This window comes from Rattus norvegicus, chromosome 1, assembly GCF_036323735.1.
Source record: "Rattus norvegicus strain BN/NHsdMcwi chromosome 1, GRCr8, whole genome shotgun sequence".
In the NCBI taxonomy this organism is placed as follows: Eukaryota; Metazoa; Chordata; class Mammalia; order Rodentia; family Muridae; genus Rattus; species Rattus norvegicus.
Genome location: NC_086019.1, coordinates 78,577,182 through 78,598,491, shown reverse-complemented (window position 1 = coordinate 78,598,491; position 21,310 = coordinate 78,577,182). Strand labels below are relative to the sequence as shown.

Sequence of the window (21,310 nt, the reverse complement as noted above, 5' to 3'; positions counted from 1 at the left end):
TTGTGCATTCAGTGTTTTGACTGTTATGTGACAGGAGGAATTTCTTTTCTATTCCAATCTATTTTGAGTTTTGTATGCTTCTTGTATTTTTATGGGCATCTCTTTCTTTAGTTTAGGGAAGTTTTCTTCTATAATTTTGTTCAAGATATTTACTGGCCCTTTAAGTTGGGAATATTTGCTCTCTTCTATATCTATTATCCTTATGTTTGATCTTCCTATTGTGTTATTGTGTCCTGGATTTCCTGGATGTTTTGGGTTAGGAGCTTTTCGAGTTTTGCATTTTCTTTTATGTTTGTGTCATTTTTTTCTATGGTATCTCCTGCCCCTGAGATTCTCTCTTCTGTCTCTTGTGTTCTGTTGGTGATGCTTACATCTATGACTCCTGATTTCTTTCCTAGGTTTTCTATCTCCAGGGTGTCTCCTTTTATGCTTTCTTTATTGTTTTTATTTGCAATTTTAGATCCTGGATGGTTATGTTCAATTCCTTCACCTGTTTGGTTGTGTTTTCCTATAATTCTTTAAGGGATTTTTGTGTTTTCTCTTTAAAGTCTTCCCCTTGTTTACCTGTGTTGTTCTATATTTCTTTAAGGGCACTATTTATGTCCTCTTAAAGTTCTTTATCATCTTCATGAGATGTGATTTTAAATACAAATCTTCCTTTTCCAGTGTGTTGGGGCATCCAGGACTTGCTGTGATGGGAGACCTGGGTTCTGATGATTCCACATAGCCTTGATTTCTCTTGCTTAGTTTCTGGTGCTTGCCATCTAGATATCTCTGGTATTAGTTGGTCTTGCTGTTTCTGACTTTAGCTTGTCCCTCCTGTGGGTCTGTAATCCTGTGATCTGTAATCCTGGGAGATCAGCTCTCTCTGGGCATGATTTGGGTCCAGAGGGCTGTGGAACAGCCTTAGCTCTGGGCACAGATGGAGACTGGCAGGATCCTGTCCCAGGCTGTTCCAAGGTTCCTGTGCCCTGTGTGCTCCTGGAGGGTTCCTCTTTGGACAGTTATTGGAGCAAAAGTGGTGTTCTCTCCTGTGGGCTTAGGAATGAGAGCACTCTTGGGAGGCCAGTTCTCTAAGGGCAGGATTTGGGTACAGAGGGCTGTAGGACAGCTGTAGCTCTGAGAACATATGGAGACTGTAAGCAGTTATTTTATTTACATTCCAAATGTTGCTCCCACCAGAGTTCTTAATTCTATCCCCTTTCCCCTTGAGGGAGAGAAATTTGCTCTTAAAGGAGCAGGAGACTGTGTTGATAGCCCCTGCTATTGGCACAATGGTCACCAGTATTTGAGTTAAGAAAGCTGTCTCATTGACTCCATTTTCCCCACAGTTCTCTGGAGCTGGAAGCTCAGATCTCACCAGTGGTTCAACATGGAACATTCTGATCAACTGGGTTTCAACCTAAAAGATGTCCTGAAAAAGCTAGACAAGACCGAGTTGAACAATTTCAAGAGTACATTGAAGAGCTGTTCTCTACCACAGACAATGAAGCAGATCTCCAAGCTGACAATGGACCTGGCCAATGGAGCTCAACTAGCAGAAATTCTCACAGACTACTGCCCCAATGATTGGGTAAAGAGAGTTACCTTCAAGATCTTAGAGGAAATAAACCGTGCAGATCTAGCTGAGTTAGTAATGAAGCAAGTCGAAGGTGAGCAGAAACCATTTCATACTATGTCCTAGAAAAGAAGAATTGTCTTAAGGGTTTTGGATATGTAGAAATGTCAGACAAAGATGGTTGACACCTATAATTCTGGTGCTAGGGAAGCTGAAGCAAGAGGATTATTTTGAATTTTAGACCAGCCTAGGCTACATAGTAAGTTGAGGGCTGAAGAGCTAAGTGAAAGCATGAGTACCAGAGTCTGATCCTCAAACTCATATCTTTTTTTAAAAGCCAAGCATTATGGCTTTTAAATAGCACACATGTAACCCCAACATTAGAGATGTGGTAGAGAGAGGAGGACCCCTGGAGTTGTCTGACCAGCCAGTCTAGCTTACTTGCAGCTGAGCTCCTGGCCAATGGAAGATTCTGCCTCAGAAACTAAGGTGTATGGTGCCTGAATAATGACCCCTCAAGGCTGTCCTTTTGCCTGCATACAAACACACAAACACACATGCACACACACACACACACACACACACACACACACACACACATGCATATACACACATACATGTACCCACACAAACACCTGCCCAGTTGCTCCTTATGTACATGTTTTTCCTCCTTCACCCCTCCCCACACACACAAATAGAAAACAGTTTTTAAAGAAAATGCAGTAATAGCATTGAGCTTTGCAGAGCTATTCAGAGCATAAATGCTACAACTTCACTAAGTCTTAGGAATATCTGTCTGGGATTTTCCCCCCTTCCAAGGTCTGTTCCAAGGGTGTAAGGTAACTACCAAGAGACTCTTCTCACAGTCTCCTTAAACTGATGCTGATTATGTATGATTTGTTCATGATACTGTTTTTTTTCTAAGACTCAGTTTTATGATTTGTGTGTGTGCATACACATGTATGCATGTGGACATGTGTGTGTGAATGAATATTATGTGTATGAAGGTATATGCAAAGGCAAGAAGAGGGTTTCAGATCCCTTGAAGCTCAAGGTATATGCAGTAACAAAGTGCCTAACATTCTGGGAATCAAATTTACTGCTGAGTCATCTAGCCAGACCATGACCTCAAATCTTTAAATATTATGAATGATGATAAGTTAAAGTGTACTTTCTGTTTTGTTTTCAATCCTAACATAGATTTCCTTTACCAACTGGCATGTAAATATCTGCATACATACATATCCATACTGTCACACAAGTGAATACCTCTACCATGCTTTAGGTCTGTGCCATCAATAACACTAGTGGGAGCATCCTGTAAAATTGTTCTAGCATCTTTAGTATCTCTGGTCCCTGCATTCCACTTCCAAATTCCCATACCCATCAAATGCACAGTAGCTTCCTCAACTTGTAACTTTCAAGTGGCTATAGACATAGTCAGATATCTATAATAGAACAAAGTCTCCTGGTATTGAGACCCTATGTTATTCTTAAGAGATGTCCTAAAAATATTAGCTACACTGACCTCTAGAATGTATAGTTGGGGATAAATAACAAAATATTAGTGTAGGCTTCACCTAGGCATGGAAACTGAGAACTTATAGCTCATCTATAAGATGGAAGTGGAGAAAAAACAAGACTGTTCCTGATGCCTGATTTTTTGAAAGCTCAAAACCCACCCCTTACCTCATGACATGCCTCCTCCAAATAGACCACACCTCCTAATCCTTCCTAAATAGTCCACCAACTAGGAACCAAACATTCAATATATTGAGTATATAGGGGCCATTCACATTCAAACCACCATATACATCCCCTTTCTAGACTCTATGATCACAGAACCAGACAAGAGCTCCCTCCTGTGGGGCAAACCTTATATATATTCAGAAAGCAACTTTTTACCCACATAAGAGTCAAGCCAGAGTAAGACCGTTGGAATGCATCTGGGGAAACATGCAAATTTCTTCTACCTTTTACCTTTTCAGAAGCAGCATCAAAAGCATCGGAAGAAAAGGTTTCTTCTAAACCAAGTAAGTTCCTTGTGGATAATTTTTATCCATGGGAGATTTGAATACATTTAAAGTTCCTTTAAAAATATCAGATTCTGTGTTAAAATACCAAAGGATATGAAAAGATGGTACCTAAATTCTGGCTTGTCTCACAGTGAGCACTGGGTAGCGATAAGATAAACTCTAGCAAGGTACTAACTAACAAAAGTCAAGAGGTACAAAAGAGGGCAGGGAGAAATAAGCTGTTCCTTATCCAGGGAGGTGGGCTGGGGCGGGGGTTTGGCTTTCCTCTTTCTTGTTCTTTGTTCTTTTAATTTAGAAACTTTATGTATATAATGCATTTTTATTGTAGCCACTCTTATTCTGTGCCCTGCAGTTTATACACTCTCTGTTGTATGATGACGAGTATCTTTTGGGTATATGCCCAAGAGACGTCCTCAGATGGTGTAATGGCCAATTTTCTGAGGAACCTCCAGACTGATTTCCAGAGTGATTGTACCAGTTTGCAATCCCACCAACAATGGAAGAGTGTTCCTCTTTTTCCACATCCTCACCAGCATCTGTTGTCACCAGAGTTTTTGATCTTAGCCATTCTGACTGGTGTGAGGTGGAATCTCTGGGTTGTTTTGATTTGCATTTCCCTGATGACTAAGGATGTTGAGCATTTCTTTAGGTACTTCTCAGCCATTCAATATTCCTCAGCTGAGAATTCTTTGTTTAGCTCTGTACCCCACATTTTAATAGGGATATTTTGCTCTCTGGAGTCTAGCTTTTGAATTCTTTTATATTTGGATATTAGCTCTCTATCAGATGTAGGATTGGATAAAGATCTTTTCCCATTGTGTCCTGATGAGAGTGTCCTTTGCCTTACAGAAGCTTTGCAGTTTTATGAGGTACCATTTGTTGATTCTTGATCTTAGAGCATAAGCCATTGGTGTTTTCTTCGGTAAATTTTCCCCACTGCCCATGTGATTGAGACTCTTCCCCACTTTTTCTTCTGTTAGTTTGAGTGTATCTGGTTTGATGTGGCAGTTCTTGATCCACTTGGACTTAAGCTTTGTACAAGGCAATAAGAATGGATCAATTTGGGGTTGGGGATTTAGCTCAGTGGTAGAGCGCTTGCCTAGGAAGCGCAAGGCCCTGGGTTCGGTCCCCAGCTCCGAAAAAAAGAACCAAAAAAAAAAAAAAAAGAATGGATCAATTTGTATTCTTCTACATGCTGACCTCCACTTGAAACAGCACCATTTATTGAAAATGCTATCTTTATTCCATTGCATGGTTTTAGCTCCTTTGTCAAAAGTCAAGTGACCATAGGTGTGTGGGTTCATTTCTGGGTCTTCAATTCTGTTCCACTGATCTATCTGCCTGTCTCTGTACCAATACCAGCAGTTTTTGTGACTATTGCTCTGTATTACTGTATTACTGCAGTCTCCCCTGAGATCTCAGGATTGTCTGCACTTCTGGTAGTTCAGCTCTCTCCCACATAGGATTTGGGTAGAGGGAGCTGTGGGACCAGTTCAGTTCAGTCCATTACCAATTTGTTATCTCCATCTCTCTTCCACATCCTTAACCACCCTCCATAGTGGAAGCTACAGCCTCCAGCTCTCCCCGAGTCCTTCCATGATTGATATGTCCCTTTTTCTCCAAGGCAAAACTGAAAAGCACTCTTTTCCTGACGCTCCTTTTCCTCTTGAGTCCTGGAAATCCCAACTATACTCCTGCCTAACAATTGGCTCCCAGACTTCTCCATTGACAAATCAAAAACCAATTAGGGAACCTATTAGTATCAGAGCCTCCCCTTACATCTTGCACCTCCAAGACTCAATGGCATTCTGTGGCATCACTGATACCCCAAAACAACCTAATTATGCATTTCTTGCATAATTCCCCTTGCTGAGCAACATTTGAATGCAACCTAAGCTCTGTTGGAACTCCCTTATTAGAAAAGGAACATAATTCAGGTCAGAATAAGGTCAGAAGCTTATAGAGGTTCATTTATATGTGCAGTGTCTCCTTAACATTCTCTTTCCATAATCTAGGTATAAAATGCTGAGCTCATTGATTGAACTTGTGCTCTCTCTAAGCCCTACCCTCTTCAGATCATGGACTCATACAGTGGCAAATGAAAGATGTCTTTCTTCCAGGAGAACCCTTGAAGACATCACTTTTCCCACAGGATTTCGTTCAAGGAGATGAAAGACCAGGTAAGTTTTACAACGTTCAGTGTTACTGTAAGCTAAAGAAAGCCCACCTCCTCGAGGCTCCCACACTTCTTCTGAAAACTACAATCTTTCTCCTGTTTCTTCTATCATTTTATTTTGATAATATCATAATGAGCATTGTTCCTATATCACACCAGCCCATCCCTCCTCTTCATCCTCTCCACTTTGAACTTCTCTCTCTCTCTCTCTCTCTCTCTCTCTCTCTCTCTCTCTCTCTCTCTCTCTCTCTAGTTCATAACCTTTTTAATTATTTTTATTATCGCCCCAGTTCAAAATCAAACAACTATTCATTTTTATTTTACATTTTTATTCTTCTCTCATGCAATACATTCCCAACTGCAGCATTCCCTCCCTATACTCAGCCCAGTTCCTCTCTAGTTCACCTTTCCCTCAAATCCAACAAACACTCCAATCTGAGCAACCACAGCATGTATGCAGAGGACCTGGTACAGACTCCTGCAGGTTCTGTGACTGTTGCTTCAGTCTCTGTGAGTTCCTATGAGGGCTACTTAGATGATTCTGTGGTCTATGTTTTCCAGGTGTCCTTGACCCCAAGCTCCTACAATCCTTCTTCCCCTATTCCATGGGGTTCCCCAAGTTCTACCTTTGGTTGTGAGTTGCTGCATCCATTCATATCAACTGCCAGAGGAAGCCTCTCTCATATCAATTAGGCTAGGCACTAATCTATGTATTTGGGAATAATTTTATTAACATTTTTGTGGGGAAGAGAGGAGTTCATCAATCATGTTTAGTCCTTTCCTAGGTCTCTGAACCAGTCAACTTCTTAGGCAGTGTCAGGCATGGGCTCAGTATCATGGATTGGTCCTCATATTAGACCAATAAGTGTTTGACCATTCCCACAATCTCTGAACCACCATTCCCTCGGCACATCTTTCTGGTAGGACAGGCATGGGTTGGAGATATTGTAGCTAGGTTGATGTCCTAGTTCCTCAACGGGGAGTCCTCCCAGATTACCAAAGATAGAGAGTTGAGGCTCTGTATTCTCCAGTACTAAGAGTCCTGACTATAGTAACACTCATAGATTCCTCTGCAACAGGAATAGTTTCTGCTGCAACAGGTTTCCACATGGCCTCCTAAATGCCCGCTTATTCTAGTCATCTCTACTAGTACTCTTTTCCTCTGCCATTCCCTCCTTGATCTAATTCCTTCCCACTCCCACCCACCCACCAACAGGACACCTAAAATATCTACCTCCCCTTCTAAGAAAGAATTGTGTGTCTTGCCTAGAGCTCCTTGTTTCTACTTAGTCTCTCTGGGTCTATAGATTATATTGTGATCTTCCTTGACAGCTAATATCTACTTATAAGTGATGACATATCATGTTTATCTTTCTGGGATAGGGATGTCATTTTTTATAGCTGAGTAACACACCATGTGTAAATATACCACATTTCCTTTATCTGTTTCTTGTTTAAGGAATTTCCAGATTGTTTCCAGTTTCTGACTGTTATGAATAAAGCCACAATGAACATAGTTGAATAAGTGTCTCATGGTAGGATAGAGTGTCCTCTGGGTATAAGCCCAGGGTTTATATAGCTGTGTCTTGAAATAGAAGTACTCTCAATTTTATGAGGAAACAACACATTGATCTCCATATTGGTTGAACAAGTTTGCACTCCCACCAGTCATAATAGAGTGCTTCTCTTGCTCCACATCCTCACCAACATGAGCTTGTGTTATTGATCTTAGCCATTCTGACAGGTATACAATAAAATCTCAAAGCAGTTTTGATTTGCATTTCTCTGGTGGTAATGATGTTGAACATTGGTTCAAGTATTTCTTGGCCATTGGAGATTCCTCTATTGAGGATTCTGTTTAGATATGTACTATAGTTAAATTGGGTTATTTGATTTGTTGCTGTTTAGTTGATAGATAGATAGATAGATAGATAGATAGATAGATAGATAGATAGATAGATAGATAGATAGAAAGTATATTAGATCTCCGTCATATGTGGGATTGGTGAAAAACTTTGCCTATGCTATCAAAAATATTAATGATCTCCTATGCTGATGCCCTCAAAGGTGTTCTCTACTTTCTCTTCTATCAATTTCAAAGTGTCTGGTTTAATGTCCATTTGGACATGAGGATTTTTTCAGGTGTTTTTGTATTGTTTTTTATATATGTGAGTACACTGTTACTCTCTTCAAACACACTGGAAGAGGGCATCAGATTCCATTACAGATGGTTTTGAACAACCAAGTGGTTGCTGAAAATTGAACTCAGGACCTCTGAAAGAGCAGTCAGTACTCTTAACTGCTGAGCCATCTCTCCAGCCCCTTGGATATGAGTTTTAAGCAAGATGATAAATGTGGCTTTATTTGGCATTCTTTTACCTACGGATATCCAATTAGACCAGCACAATTTCTGGAAGACGCTTTGTTTTTCCCATTGAATTCTGACCTCTTCATCAAAACTTTAGTATTCAGAGATATGTGGATTTATATCTGTGTTTTCAATTGCATAGATCACAGTGTCTGCTTTTATGCTGATACCATGCCGTTTTTATTATTATAGCTCTGTAGGACAGCTTGAAATCAGGGATGATGATATCTACAGAAATTCTTATATTGTACAGTATTGTTTTAGCTGTCCTGAGATTTTTAATTTTCCATATAAAATCGAATATTGTCCCTTCAAGACCTATAAAGAATTGTGTTGGAATGTTGATGGACATTGTGTTGAATCTGTACCTTGCTTTTGGTGGAATGGTCATTTATACTATGTTAATTCTAGTGATCCATGAGCATAGCAAATCTTTTCATCTTCTACTGCCTTCATCAATTTCTTTCTTCAAAGACTTGAAGTTTTTGCCATACAAGCCATTCGTTTGCTTGGGCAGAGTTAACCCAAAGTGGAAATAATGTTTGTGGCTGTGATAACGGATATTGTTTCATTCTTTCTCAGTATGTTTGTCATTTATATAAAGGAGAAATACTGATTTTTTTAGTTAATCTTGTATCTAGCCACTTCACTGAAAGTGTTTAATGAGTTTGAGAGTTCCCTGGTAGAATTGTGGGCCACTTATGTTACCATATCGTGTGCAAATACCTTCCCTTCTAATTCATAGCCCTGTGATCTTTTTCAGTTGTCTTATTGCTCTAGCTAGAACATCACATGCTATATTGAGTACCTGTGAATAGGGTGGACAGCCTTGTCTTGTTCCCAATTTTAGTATAATTGCTTTGAGTTTCTCTCAATTTAATTTGATGTTGGCTATTGACTTGCTGTAAATTGAGTTTATTATGTTTAGATATGTACATTGTGTTACTGCTTTCTCCAAGACTCATTATGAAGCAGTATTGGATGTCATCAAAAATTTTTCAGCATCTAGTTAGGTCATCATGTGTTTTTTTTTCTTTCAGTTTGTTTATGTAATATATTCCATTGACTGATTTTTGTATGTTAAACTATCCCTGCATCTTTTGGATGAAGCCTACTTAGGCATAGTGTGTTTCAATTCAGTTTACATGTATTTTGAATATTTTTGCATCTATGTTCATAAGGAAAATTGCTCCATAGTTCCCTTTCTCTTGTTGACTATTTCAGTGATTTAGATATCAGCATAAATATGGCTTCTTAAATTAATTTGTCAATGTTTCTTCTGTTTCAGTTTGCAGAATAATTTGAATAGTATTGGTGTTGTCTAGTTAGTTTGGGTAAAGATTGTCTATCTTGTTTTTTTCTCATTTCTTTGTATTCTCTTTTTTGTTTTTTGTTTTTGTTCTGGTTTTGGTTTTTGAGACAGGATTCCTCTGTGTAGCATTATTTGGCCTGGAACTCTCTCTATAGGCCAGGCTGGCCTCAAACTCATAATACTTATCTAAATCCATACCTTGAACTCTTCTCTAACAATTTCAGAGTTTTGTATTGTCTTACTATTTTGTTTAATAAGTTCATTAATCCTTTGAGAATTTCATATACTTCATTTTGATCATATTCACCATCCTTACCCAAACTGCTCCAAGATTCACCCATCTTCCCAACTTCCAAATACTCTGTTTTTAATCCATGGAGTTAAATTTGTACTGTCCAACTTTTTGTGGGTATGGAGCATGCCGTAGAACATAGTCTGTTTACCAGAAGTCACACACTTTAAGAAAATAGGCTCTTTTATTTACAATCCATATTTTATTCCCCTCCTGGTCCAACCTCCAATTATTCCACATCCCATTCCTCCTCCCCCTCCTCAGTCTCCACAAGGATGTCCCAACCCCACCAGACCACTAAACTTCCTGAGGCCTCCAGTCTCTTGAGGATTAAGTTTATCTTCTCTGACTGAACCCAGACCCAGGAGTCCTCTGCTGTATATGTGCTGGAAGCCTCATCTCAGCTAGTGTGTGCTGCCTGGTTGGTGATCCAGTGTCTGAGAGATATCAGAGGTCCAGGTTAGTTGAGACTGCTGATCCTCCTATAGGGTTGCCCTCTTCCTCAGATTCCTCCAACTTTTCCCTAATTCAACCAGAGGGGTCAGCAGCTTCTGTTCATTGGTTGGGTGCACATAACTGCATCTGACTCTTTCAGCTACTTGTTGGGTCTTTGGGGGTGGGGCACTAATGATAGGTCCCTTTTTGTGAATGTCCCATAGCCTCAGTAATGGTGTCAGGTCTTGGGGCCTCTCCTTGAGCTGGATCCCACTTTGGGCCTGCCACAGGACCTTCTTTTCCTCAGGCTCCTCTCCATTGCCATCTCTACATTTCTTTCAGACAGGAATAATTATGGATAAGAGCTTTGACTGTGGAATAGCAACCCCATGAAATGCCCTATAGTGGGGAAAGGGAACTTATTGAACCCACCTCCAACAGAAAGACATGATATCAAATAAAAATAGGCTCTTCTTTCCTTCCCCAGTAACTGTCAATTGCCAATAGATCCTTAGCTAGGGTGGGACTTTGTGCCCACCCCAAGTCACCCATCCTCCCTATCACTATGTTGGGATTTTGTCTGGCTTGAACTTACACAAGATTTGTACATACTGCCCAAACTACAGTGAGTTCACATGTGCAGCTTTTCTGTCAGGTTCTGAAAATGCTTTCCTTGTCAGTCATCCACCAGCTCTTTCTACTCCCTTTTCTGCAATGGTCCCTGATCCTTGGGTAGAATGTCCTATAAATGTTCCATTTCAGGCATGACATTCCTTAGACTTTCAGATCTCATATTAAGGCCTTAAATGTTTCAGATTTTCCCCCTTTTGCATAATACTATTGTGAACTGTAGAGATAAAAAAGTTTGTTTCTAAGCATCTTGGTTTTGATTGCCTGGATCTCTTATAATGAGAAAGATTAGGACAAAAATTGAAGTTATATTATATATGTGTTTTTTCACCTGGGAGATGCCCAACAGATGAAAAATACTATCAAAGCAATCTTAAAATTCTAGTTTACAGAGCACTTCCAGCAATGAATTGTGAATTCCAGATAGTGACGAGAAAAATGTAGCTATGCCACAGGGATAGTAAAGGAATGAGAATTAACCATATGGATTCTCTGTTTTCTCCCCTTTGTAGAGAGAGAGAGACAGGCACCTTTGTGATATAAACCCTAATTAGAGGTAAACAAAGGAGTAAGGGAGTTTTTCCTTACCCCTTTACACTCTTTCTTTCTCTATTGTTAGTACAAATTAATTCTCATACTGAAGAGATGGTTTCCAGCATCATATCCTGGTCTGTTACAGAACATATGTACACATGGCTTCAAATAAACATATTTTCACTCTACTTTGATAGGTGCCTAAGAAGTGGGAAGTGTTACAGCTAGATAGCACTTCACTTCTTCTCAACTAACATTTGCAAGCAGTAATAATGAACTAACAATGGATATCACAGGGAATCATTTTCTGAGCTCTTGTGACTTGTTCTGGTCCAGTAGAAAAAATAGACAAGTTATTCTAACAAACCGCATTGGCAGCTTTTTAAGTATTGGTTGGTGTATAAACTAACTATAGATAATAATGGTTTTTAATGACATCTTCATACATATATAATGTATTTGTATATTCATGCACATCATCATCTCTTGTTCCCCTTCTACTCCTGCAACCTTTTCTCTTCCCAACTGATACTCCCCTGTTTCCCTCTCCCTCACCCTCTCCCTCTTCATCTCCATCACCCTCTCCCTCTCCCTCCCACTCTCCTTCCCCCTCCCCACCGTGTGTGTGTGTGTGTGTGTGTGTGTGTGTGTGTGTGTGTGTGTGTGTATTTCATTAGGACTGCTTATACAAGCATGGACACCTTACCATGGCTACAATGATGGGAAAAATGTGTACCATCCCCTATAACCACTACTGCTTATGCATTCTCACAAAGGTTTTCAGCCTTGTGAGCCACTCCCAGACAATAAATCCTCAGAGGAGATGTTCTGTGATGCTTTCCTGCTCTATAATGAATGTTCACAAGTTCAGTCTTGGCCAGGTGATCTCAGATTCTGGAGTATAAGAATATAATAATAATGCCACACCTTAGAAAATGCTACCTTTCCTTTGATTCTTATATTTTTACCCCTTCTTCTTCAGTGTTCCCTGTGCCTTGAATGATATAAAGGTGCAGATTATTCAACATATTCTTACTCTTTCAGGGCCAGTTACAAGTTTGATAACAACTACTCATGTTAAAGAAAAGCATCTCTGACTAAACTGTCATTGCTAACCTGTGGGCATCTATGTAGGCATCAAGCAGAGGCATCTGACTGTACTCACATGTCCATACCCACATACACTCATATAACCATAATTAAAGCTTTTTAAATTCTTTCTAATTGGACTCTTTTTAATAGAACATTTGCATACAAAATAAGATGTCCACATCACATCTTGCTGAAATAAACTTGGATTTAAGTTGCTTTTTAAGAGGTGTGTTCTTTAATTTCCTTTTCTACTTTATACAAGATAATTTTTCACAATAACAAACTATGTTCTGTTTATCCCCCCCAATAATTGATGGTAAAGAGCACAAACATAAAAAGGAATGGAGGAATATGTACACTGAAAAATGGAAGAAGAACTTCTGGCCCAAATGCAATAAAGAAATCTATGTGGATACTGAGAGCTACAGGACACTCCTGACATTGTGTAACCCGAAGATAGAAATGCCATTTGCTTATACAATTGTGCTGCATGGCCCTCCAGGCTCTGGAAAAACCACAATGGCAAGGAGGCTAATGCTAGAATGGTCAGAGAGTAAGCAGGCCCAGAGTTTTTCATGTGCCTTCTACATCAGCTGCAGGAAACTTAATAATAGTAAACCTTGCACTTTTGCCCACCTCCTCTCCATGAACAATCCCTCCTGGAGATACTATATGATTCGGCGTCTAGTCCTGTCAGAACAATTCTTATTTGTGGTAGATGGTTTTGATGAGCTGACATTCCCAGCAGGAGCTCTGCTCCGTGATATCTGTGGTGACTGGAACACAGTGAAGCCTGTAGAGGTCTTACTGAGCAGTTTGCTAATGAGGAAGATGGAACCTCATAGCACACTGCTGGTAACCACACAAACACAGTCTTTGCACCAAATCTACCTCATGGTAGATCAGCCTGTCCTAGTAGAAACTCAGGGTTTCTTAGAGCCAGAAAAACAGGAGTACTTTCAGCAATACTTTGAAGATGAGGAGGGTGAGGAAGAGGGTGAAGGTGAGGGAAAGGCACTGAGAGCTCTTAAGGAAGTTAAATGCAATGAAGCTCTCTTCCAAATGGCCTCACTTCCTGCTGCATGTGGAATATTCTGCCTCTGTCTGGAGCTAGGAATGAAGAAGGGGGAAGACCTGGCTCTGACATGTCAGACCTACACCTCTATGTTCCTGAACTTCCTCTGCAGAGTCTTCCTACAAGAAGCCTGTGATGGCCATCTCAACAAGCAACTCCAAATCTTATTCAAGAAAATATGTATCCTGGCTGCCGATAGTCTCTTAGAACAGGTGCCCATACTCTGTGAAGAAGACTTCTTGAAATTAAAATTGAACCTGAATAAATTGCATCCCGTGGTGTACAGGTGCATCTTTCTTGAGGACAGTTCCTGTACAAACTGTCTTTCTTTCATCTGCCTCAGTATCCAGCAGCTCCTGGCTGCCATAATATTTGTTCAGGAACTCGGGCAAGAAAGCAAGGATGTCTCTAAATATAGTATACAGAAGATGCTTTCTAGGGAAGCAAGGTTGAAAAACCCCAACCTGTCTGGAGTGCTGCCATTTGTATTTAGCCTCCTGAACAAAACTCATATTCAAGAGCTGGAGACCATTTTTGGCTGCCAAATATCAATGGGGGTCAAGAGAAAATTCCTGGAGTGTGAGTTGGGGGAAAATAAACCCTTCCTATTACTGATGGATCTGCAAGAGATCTTTTCCTGTCTCTATGAATCTCAGGAGGAGGAGTTTGTGAAAGAAGCCATGGCCCTCTTTGGGGAAGTCTCCTTGCATTTGAAAACCAACATGGACCTCGTCCATGCTTCATTCTGCCTCAAGAACTCTCAGAACTTGCAGACAATGTTCCTTAAAGTAGAAAAGGCAGTCTTCCCAGAGAATTTTGCTACACTGGAGTCCACAGCTGAGGACCAAAGGTAAGAACCCTATTTTCCTCACATGCTTCTGAATGGTTTTTCTTTTTTCTTTTTTCTTTTTTTTTTTTTTCATCTTTATTAACTTGGGTATTTCTTATTTACATTTCGATTGTTAATTCCCTTTCCAGGTTTCCAGGCCAACATCCCCCTAGCTGCTCCCCCTCCCCTTCTCTATGTGTGTTCCTCTCCCCATCCTCCCCCCATTACCGCCCTCCCCCCAACAATCCCGTTCACTGGGGGTTCAGTCTTGGCAGGACCAAGGGCTTCCCCTTCCACTGGTGCTCTTACTAGGCTACTGAATGGTATTTCTACCTCCAACTCATCCCATGTGCATTTAGTAAGAGGCTGATGTCTCTCATTCTCAGTATGTCAGGGTAGGACATTTTTTATCTGTTCAACTTCCTTCCTAATTAATAATAAAAGGTAAAGTTATGATATAATTAAGGATGCCAGCCTGAGAGTTAAATATCTTAGGTTCTATGGTCTCTCTTTCAGTGAGCAATTGCTTAATTACTTTCCTTACAGCATTTTCATACATATTCTTAGTGGATCCTCCTGCCTGTACCCCTCATCTCCCTGCTCACCATTTATGCTTAAACCCTTTTACTCGTGGATAACCCCACTTCCACTTTTACACGACATATGTTTTTATTAAACTCATTTATTAAATATGTGTGTACAAAAGTCAGAGACTAGCTTACAAAAACCAGTTGTCTCCTTGAATCTCACATATCCTAAACATTGAATTCATCAGGCTTGGCAGCAAGAACCTTTTCCCAGTGAATCATCTTGCCTGTCCTCACATTATATATGCTCTGTTATCTTCTCCTTAAAGCCATTTTTGCTTTGTAAAATGAAATTTTACTAAATATGTCCCACTTGAAGGCCTTACTCTGTATTGCTTTCAAGTATAAAAACTATTTTCTATGTTCACCATTGAGATCAAACACAGCTCTTAATGAACACTCCACATGCATACTATCATTGAGCTAAAGCTTCACTTCTCTGAACACTATTTTCTAAATAATCCTTAAAGCACTTTTTGTTTTACCCACTTAGAGATGCTTTTCTATTTTTCCTAAGTGGATAGCATCATTGCCATTATAGAAGTGGAAATTAAAGGTATTTTGAGGGCCTGAAGAGACAGCTCAGAAATAAGAGCACCTGATGCTCAGCCAGAGGAACTGGGTTCAATGCCCAGAGCCTTCATAGTAATTTACAACTGTCTATATGTCCAGTTTCAGGGTATATGCATGTACACAGACATTCATGCAGGCAAAACCTCACACACATAAATCATAAATTTTCAAATTCATACATTCTGCCCTAACATGCCTTAACCTTGTACCTTTCTTAACCTGAAGCACTATTTCAGTATTCAATTTGTCTTTTTTAAATTGCTGTATATGAGAGAATGTTAAGTAATTGCCCTTCTGGTTTAACTTACTTCACTTTATAAAATATCCTCTGTGTTGCTGCAAATGACTAAATGTTATTGTTCTGTAAAGAAAATGAAATCATAACAGTTCCAGGAACATGAATAAATTTAGAAATTATTAATCAAAGAAGGCAGATCCAGATAAATACCATGTTCTCTTTCAAACTGATTCTAGATTTTAATGTTTTTATGTATGTGTATATATACATGAGGAAGATAAAGTTCTGAAACTACACAAAACTGTAGTGATTAATTTTTTGTGAAGCGAACATAAAACTAGAGTCATCTGAGAGAAGAAAACATCAATTGAGAGATTGGCTTGTAAGCAAGTCTGTGGGACATTTTTGGTTGATATTGATGAACCACTGTTGGTGGTTCCATTGTTAGGCTAGTATTTCTGGAGGGGGCATATTAGAAAACAGATTGAGCAAGCCATAATCAGTATTCCTCCATGGCCTGTACTTCAGTTCATCAGTCATGAACTGTGATCAGGAAGAAAAAGGCAAAATAAAACCTTAACTCCACATGTTGCTTTTGGTCATGGTATTTAATTGCAGCAATACAGAAACAAATTAGACCAAGGAGATCCCTTAAGAGAAAAGAACTGCAGGTAATAGAATATATGGTACATGAAAACATAAGGGGATCAAAAAGAAGCAAACAGGTGAGTGGAGATGGACCAGGAAGGACAAAGTACACAGGAAAAAGTCATAGCAACCATCCATTTGGATGCAAATATAAAAGACAAATTTCAAAGGTTTTTGTAGAAACTTTGAAGATGGGCCAATCCTTAAAGTTCAGTCCTTAAATCATTTATAGTGAGGCAAGTGCAAAGACCCGAGTTTAGATCCTCAGAACCCACACAAAAATACAAGGTTGTGAATGCCTGTAACCTCAGTGATAAAAAGATAAAAGGTGGAAGCTTAAGTGCCTGCTGGCCTTGCCTCCTTGATACAGTTGCAAACCAATGAGACATTCTGCCTCAAGCAAAAGGTGGAAGGTGCTGGAAGATTCATAGGAGCATGCAAGCACACATGAATACATGTAGAAATAAAATTAGTCTCTTTGTTTTTGTAGGTTCCAGGACAAAAAATGCATGCTAACTCTCTGGACAGACTTTTGTGACACATTTCATTCAAATGAGAAACTGGCCTTTCTAGAAATCCACGAAAGCTTCCTCAACAGCTCCTCACTGGAGATTCTTTGTGAAAAGCTGTCCTCTGCTCCCTGCCATCTCCAGAAAGTGGTGTAAGTTGGAGTTGATCTCTGGAGGAGAACCCCTATCATACAACCAAAGTGTTCACAATTATAGAGTACTGGAAAAATCCTCAAACTCATATCCAAGACTCAAACCAGATATCCAAGACACAGGGAAATTAGGTAGCCCTGCCATTTAAGTTTATCTAGAGAAGAATCATGTAGTAACGGTATAATGCAGAATACAGTTTTGATGTCCACAAATACCATAAGAAAAATCAAGATCCCCAGGCAGTTTGAATCCTGCTATGGCAACCATTTGGCTCTAAATAGAACAGAGTCCCCAACCTATGTGGGAACTTGAGTGATGTATTTGTGGGAGGGAAGAAAGTTGGTCTATATATTATAGAATGGTGAGTACGGTCCCTCCCTCACCTCCACATGCCAGATATCAACAGCACTTTCTGCCTTCAGTCTTAAGAAACCTCAGTGTCTACAGGTAGCCAAGTATCATCTAGTGTCCTCAGGGGACACAGAATCATGACAGGCTGAAAGCCACTGATGTAGAAAGATAGAGAGCTTGTGCTTGAGGCATGAGCATAGAAAGTCAACTGGGCAAAGTTATATGCCCATTACCAAAAACATGTATGTAAGTTAATGAAATTGGAATAAAATGAATTGTGTGCAAGAGAAAGGTTAAGTCTGTAACTGAAATGCATGAGGGCAGAGTATGGGGAACATTTCACTCTTACTTGAAGTTAATCTGTAGATTGTGTGCCTAGAAGATTGAAATCTAGGAAGATATAAATCACAAGGATGTCAAATAGTTTCTAACGAGAGATGTTAGACAATAGAAACAAAGCTTGAGTTGAGATAAGATCTGAAAATAGCATGTGCTGTAATGTTATTATAATATCAAAATATGCTCCATATTGGCTGAGAAGAGTTGAGGGTGGTTTGGCAGAGTTGGTTTAGGTGGTCTTTTGAGATGGTGGTCTATGTAGGCCTGGTTTTCCAATAGCTCATTTGTAGAGCAAGATGGTTCCAGACTTCTGACACTCTACCTGTCTCCCATATGGTCAGATTACAGACCTATGCCACCATACACAACGTGAGAGCATAGATCATCTGTAATCTCTCACACACACAAAAATGGCTTATTTGACACAATACAATCTTTATCCATTTTCTTGTAACTCTATGTCCAGAGAACCTGATACATTCTTTTGGAATCTGAAGGCAGCTGTACTCACACAAGCATATACCCACACACCTACTCATACCCACACATAGATAAATACACTGCAACATAGTTAAAAATAAATCTTTTTAGAATCTGTTTTATATAGAGATTATCATATGGTTGCACCAAAAAAGGAGTATCTCAGCCCAAATCAACATGTTTCTTGAACATTTCAGGAGTGTAGGGTTGTAACTATGAAGTGGAAAATGGTAGCTGTGTGAGATGATAGATGTGTTAATTATCTTGGTTTTGTCAATTATCTGACGAGGTGTACCTATAACAAAACCATGTTGTATAGCCTAAATACAAGTCTGTCAACAATGCCTTGAAGAATGGGGTAGTTTAATTTGGGGGAGCCAAAATGTAAGCAAGTACATTCCTTTGCTTCTGTTTATTGTGCAGTAGAGGTATAAAAGTCAAAATCATCTTTTTAGAAATTTTTATTATATTTATTTATAATTTTGTGGAGAAGAATGTGAGGTATATATTTGTGTGAGTGGAAGCCAGAGGACAGTTGGCCAGAACTGGTTCTTTTGTTTGACTTCGTGGGTCCCTGAGATCAAACTGAAGTTTACAGGTTTGGTGCCAAGTATGTCTATTTACTGAGCCATCTCAACAGCACTCAATATCTCCTCTTTTGTGTTCTTTCCCTCAGCCTCAAAAATATTTCCCCAGATGATGCGTATGAGAAATTATGCCTCATTTTTTGTGGTTATGAAACCATCTCACATCTGACTTTGCAAGGTGGTAAACTGGATAGCATGCTTCACTCACTGTGTAAGGTTGTGAAAAATCCAGCATGCAACCTGAAGTTTCTCAGGTCTGTCTCTTCATTCCCTAAAAGTCTGGTCATATAAAACTATCTCAGGTCTTTCTATATAGCAAATCTAAATTAGAGGTAAAGATTTCTTATTTTAATTGATTATTTTCTTTATTTACATCCCAAATGTTATCCCCCCTCCCAGAGTTCTTTACTCCATCCCTTGTCCCCTTCACCTCTGAGAGGGTGCTACCCGCCCCCCCGCCAGATGCCTGCTCCTTCCCTGGGCATCAAGTCTCTACAGGATTTGGCACGTCCTCCCTCACTGAGGCCAGACAAAGCAGAGGACTTCAATCCTTCCCCTAACTCTTCCTTATGAGTCTCCAACCTCATTCATTCCTGGTAGAGCCTCTCAGAGGACAACCATGCTAGGCTCCTGTTTGCAAGCACAATATAGCATTAGTAAGAGTATCAGAGTTTGGTTCCTACCTGCGGGATGGGTCTCAAGTTGGGCCAGTCACCAGTTGGCCATTCCTTTTCTCTGCTCCATTTTTGTCCCAGAATATCTTTTAGACAGGAACAATTCTGGGTCAAAAATTTTGAAGGTGGTTTGACGTTTCCATCTCTCCACCAGGGGACCCCATCTAACTACTGGAGGTGATCTCTTCAGGTTCCCTCTCCCTACTGTTGGGCATTTCATCTAAGATCACCACCACTGAATCCAGGGAGCCTCTCACATACCAGGTCTCTGGGACTTTCTAGATATCTCCACTCCCCTCCTCCAGCAGCCTCTGGGCTTCATTTCTGTCTCCCTAATAAGATTGCTTATGCAGAGAGAGAGAGAGAGAGAGAGAGAGAGAGAGAGAGAGAGAGAGAGAGAGAGAGAACACCAACCTTCAGAGCATATAGACTAAAAGATAGAAAAATAATTCAGTCTTCACCTTCTCTGAGTTCTGAACAACATAAACAACTATATATGACAACCCTGTGACCAAGAAGCTCCTAGAGTTTAAGTAATAGCCCTATTGGGCATTTTCTTGTGGTTGTTGTAGTTATATTCTTCTTGAGTTGTCATTCAACATAAGCTTGAAGACCCCTACTTCCCAGCAAAGGTGCTCCAGAGTATCAGTTAAACCCTCCACTGGCATCACTTTTGACTGGGATATTAGCTGTTAGTATGTTCTCTACTGCTTATATCACCAACCCCATCCTGTGGTCCATGGATCCAAATATGACCACATTTGAACCAGCAGCAGTAGGAGGGACACAGTGTTAGGCCACAAACCATGCTCTGTATTCCCCAATATGTAATATTCACCAATTTGTCTAGGTCCTCTTGTCAATAAAGAGAGGGGATTATCATACAATCCATAAGGACTAGGACATGAGGTAAAACAAGTCATGAGATAAGTTGTAACTATTGTGAATACTATCCATGGAAAATGGCCTTTTTTCCTTTTTCTGAGAGAATTATCTTGGAGTGAAAGTGTATGAGTTGAATATTTGAGACTCAATTTTCACTTTAAATAAATAAGATAATGTCCAAAATGAAAGGAAAGTCATGTAAGTTCAATGTTTATTATTTTTGGAAACAATTGGCAGTCCACATAATATGCTGACACCTTGATTCAACTTGGTTACATGGCTACAGTGTGACTCTAAGAGAAAGGCTCTTCATTGTCTGTAGTACATTTTAGCTGTGGGAATGTCTACATATCATTCAGTGTGTGTTTTCAACTTAAAACATTCAATGTTAAGATATAATTACTTCCAACATAAAATTGGAGATAATAAAAACCCCTCACTTGCCTACAATCATGGGACTGGGGAGACTGAAACAAGAGGACTGAAACTTTGAGATCCACATAGTGAGACCCAGTCTCACAGATAATATATGAAGCTGGGTTTGGTGGTGCATACCTTTGATCCAAGAACTTGGGAGGCAGAAGCAGGTAGATCTCTTGAGTTCAAGGGCTAGCCTTGTATACATAATACTTGAAGTCAGTCATGGATACATAGATAAACCCTGTCTTTAAACTATATATATATATATATATGAATATATATATATTCATACATTCATGGCAGTACAATTTGCAATACATATATGCACATGGGTATGGGACTATCCTTGAGGCATGGGCAACCTACCAGTGGTCACAACACCAAAGAAAAAGTGATTCTCCCCTCACCAATCTGGCCTTGATGGCTGATATCTCTTCAGCTACAGATGGGGCTAAAAGGGAACATGAATTTGGGATGGAAATCTGTTGAGTTGACAGTATGAATTAGTTGTAGAAGATGTGAATAAGAT

At 39.8% G+C, this 21,310-nt stretch overlaps 1 protein-coding gene across 1 annotated transcript in view; it reads left to right on the top strand.

Moving 5' to 3' along the window:
- The first annotated feature begins 1,331 nt into the window (after positions 1-1,331).
- The window catches only part of Nlrp2 (NLR family pyrin domain containing 2), a 39,205-nt gene continuing 19,226 nt past the window's right edge, over positions 1,332-21,310 (top strand). The window contains exons 1-6 of the mRNA NM_001426910.1: positions 1,332-1,652; positions 3,547-3,591; positions 5,715-5,774; positions 12,756-14,358; positions 16,874-17,044; positions 18,892-19,056. Of these exons, the coding sequence (NP_001413839.1) occupies positions 1,373-1,652; positions 3,547-3,591; positions 5,715-5,774; positions 12,756-14,358; positions 16,874-17,044; positions 18,892-19,056 (2,324 nt within the window). The 5' untranslated portion in view covers positions 1,332-1,372. The remainder of the gene's footprint in view (positions 1,653-3,546; positions 3,592-5,714; positions 5,775-12,755; positions 14,359-16,873; positions 17,045-18,891; positions 19,057-21,310) is intronic.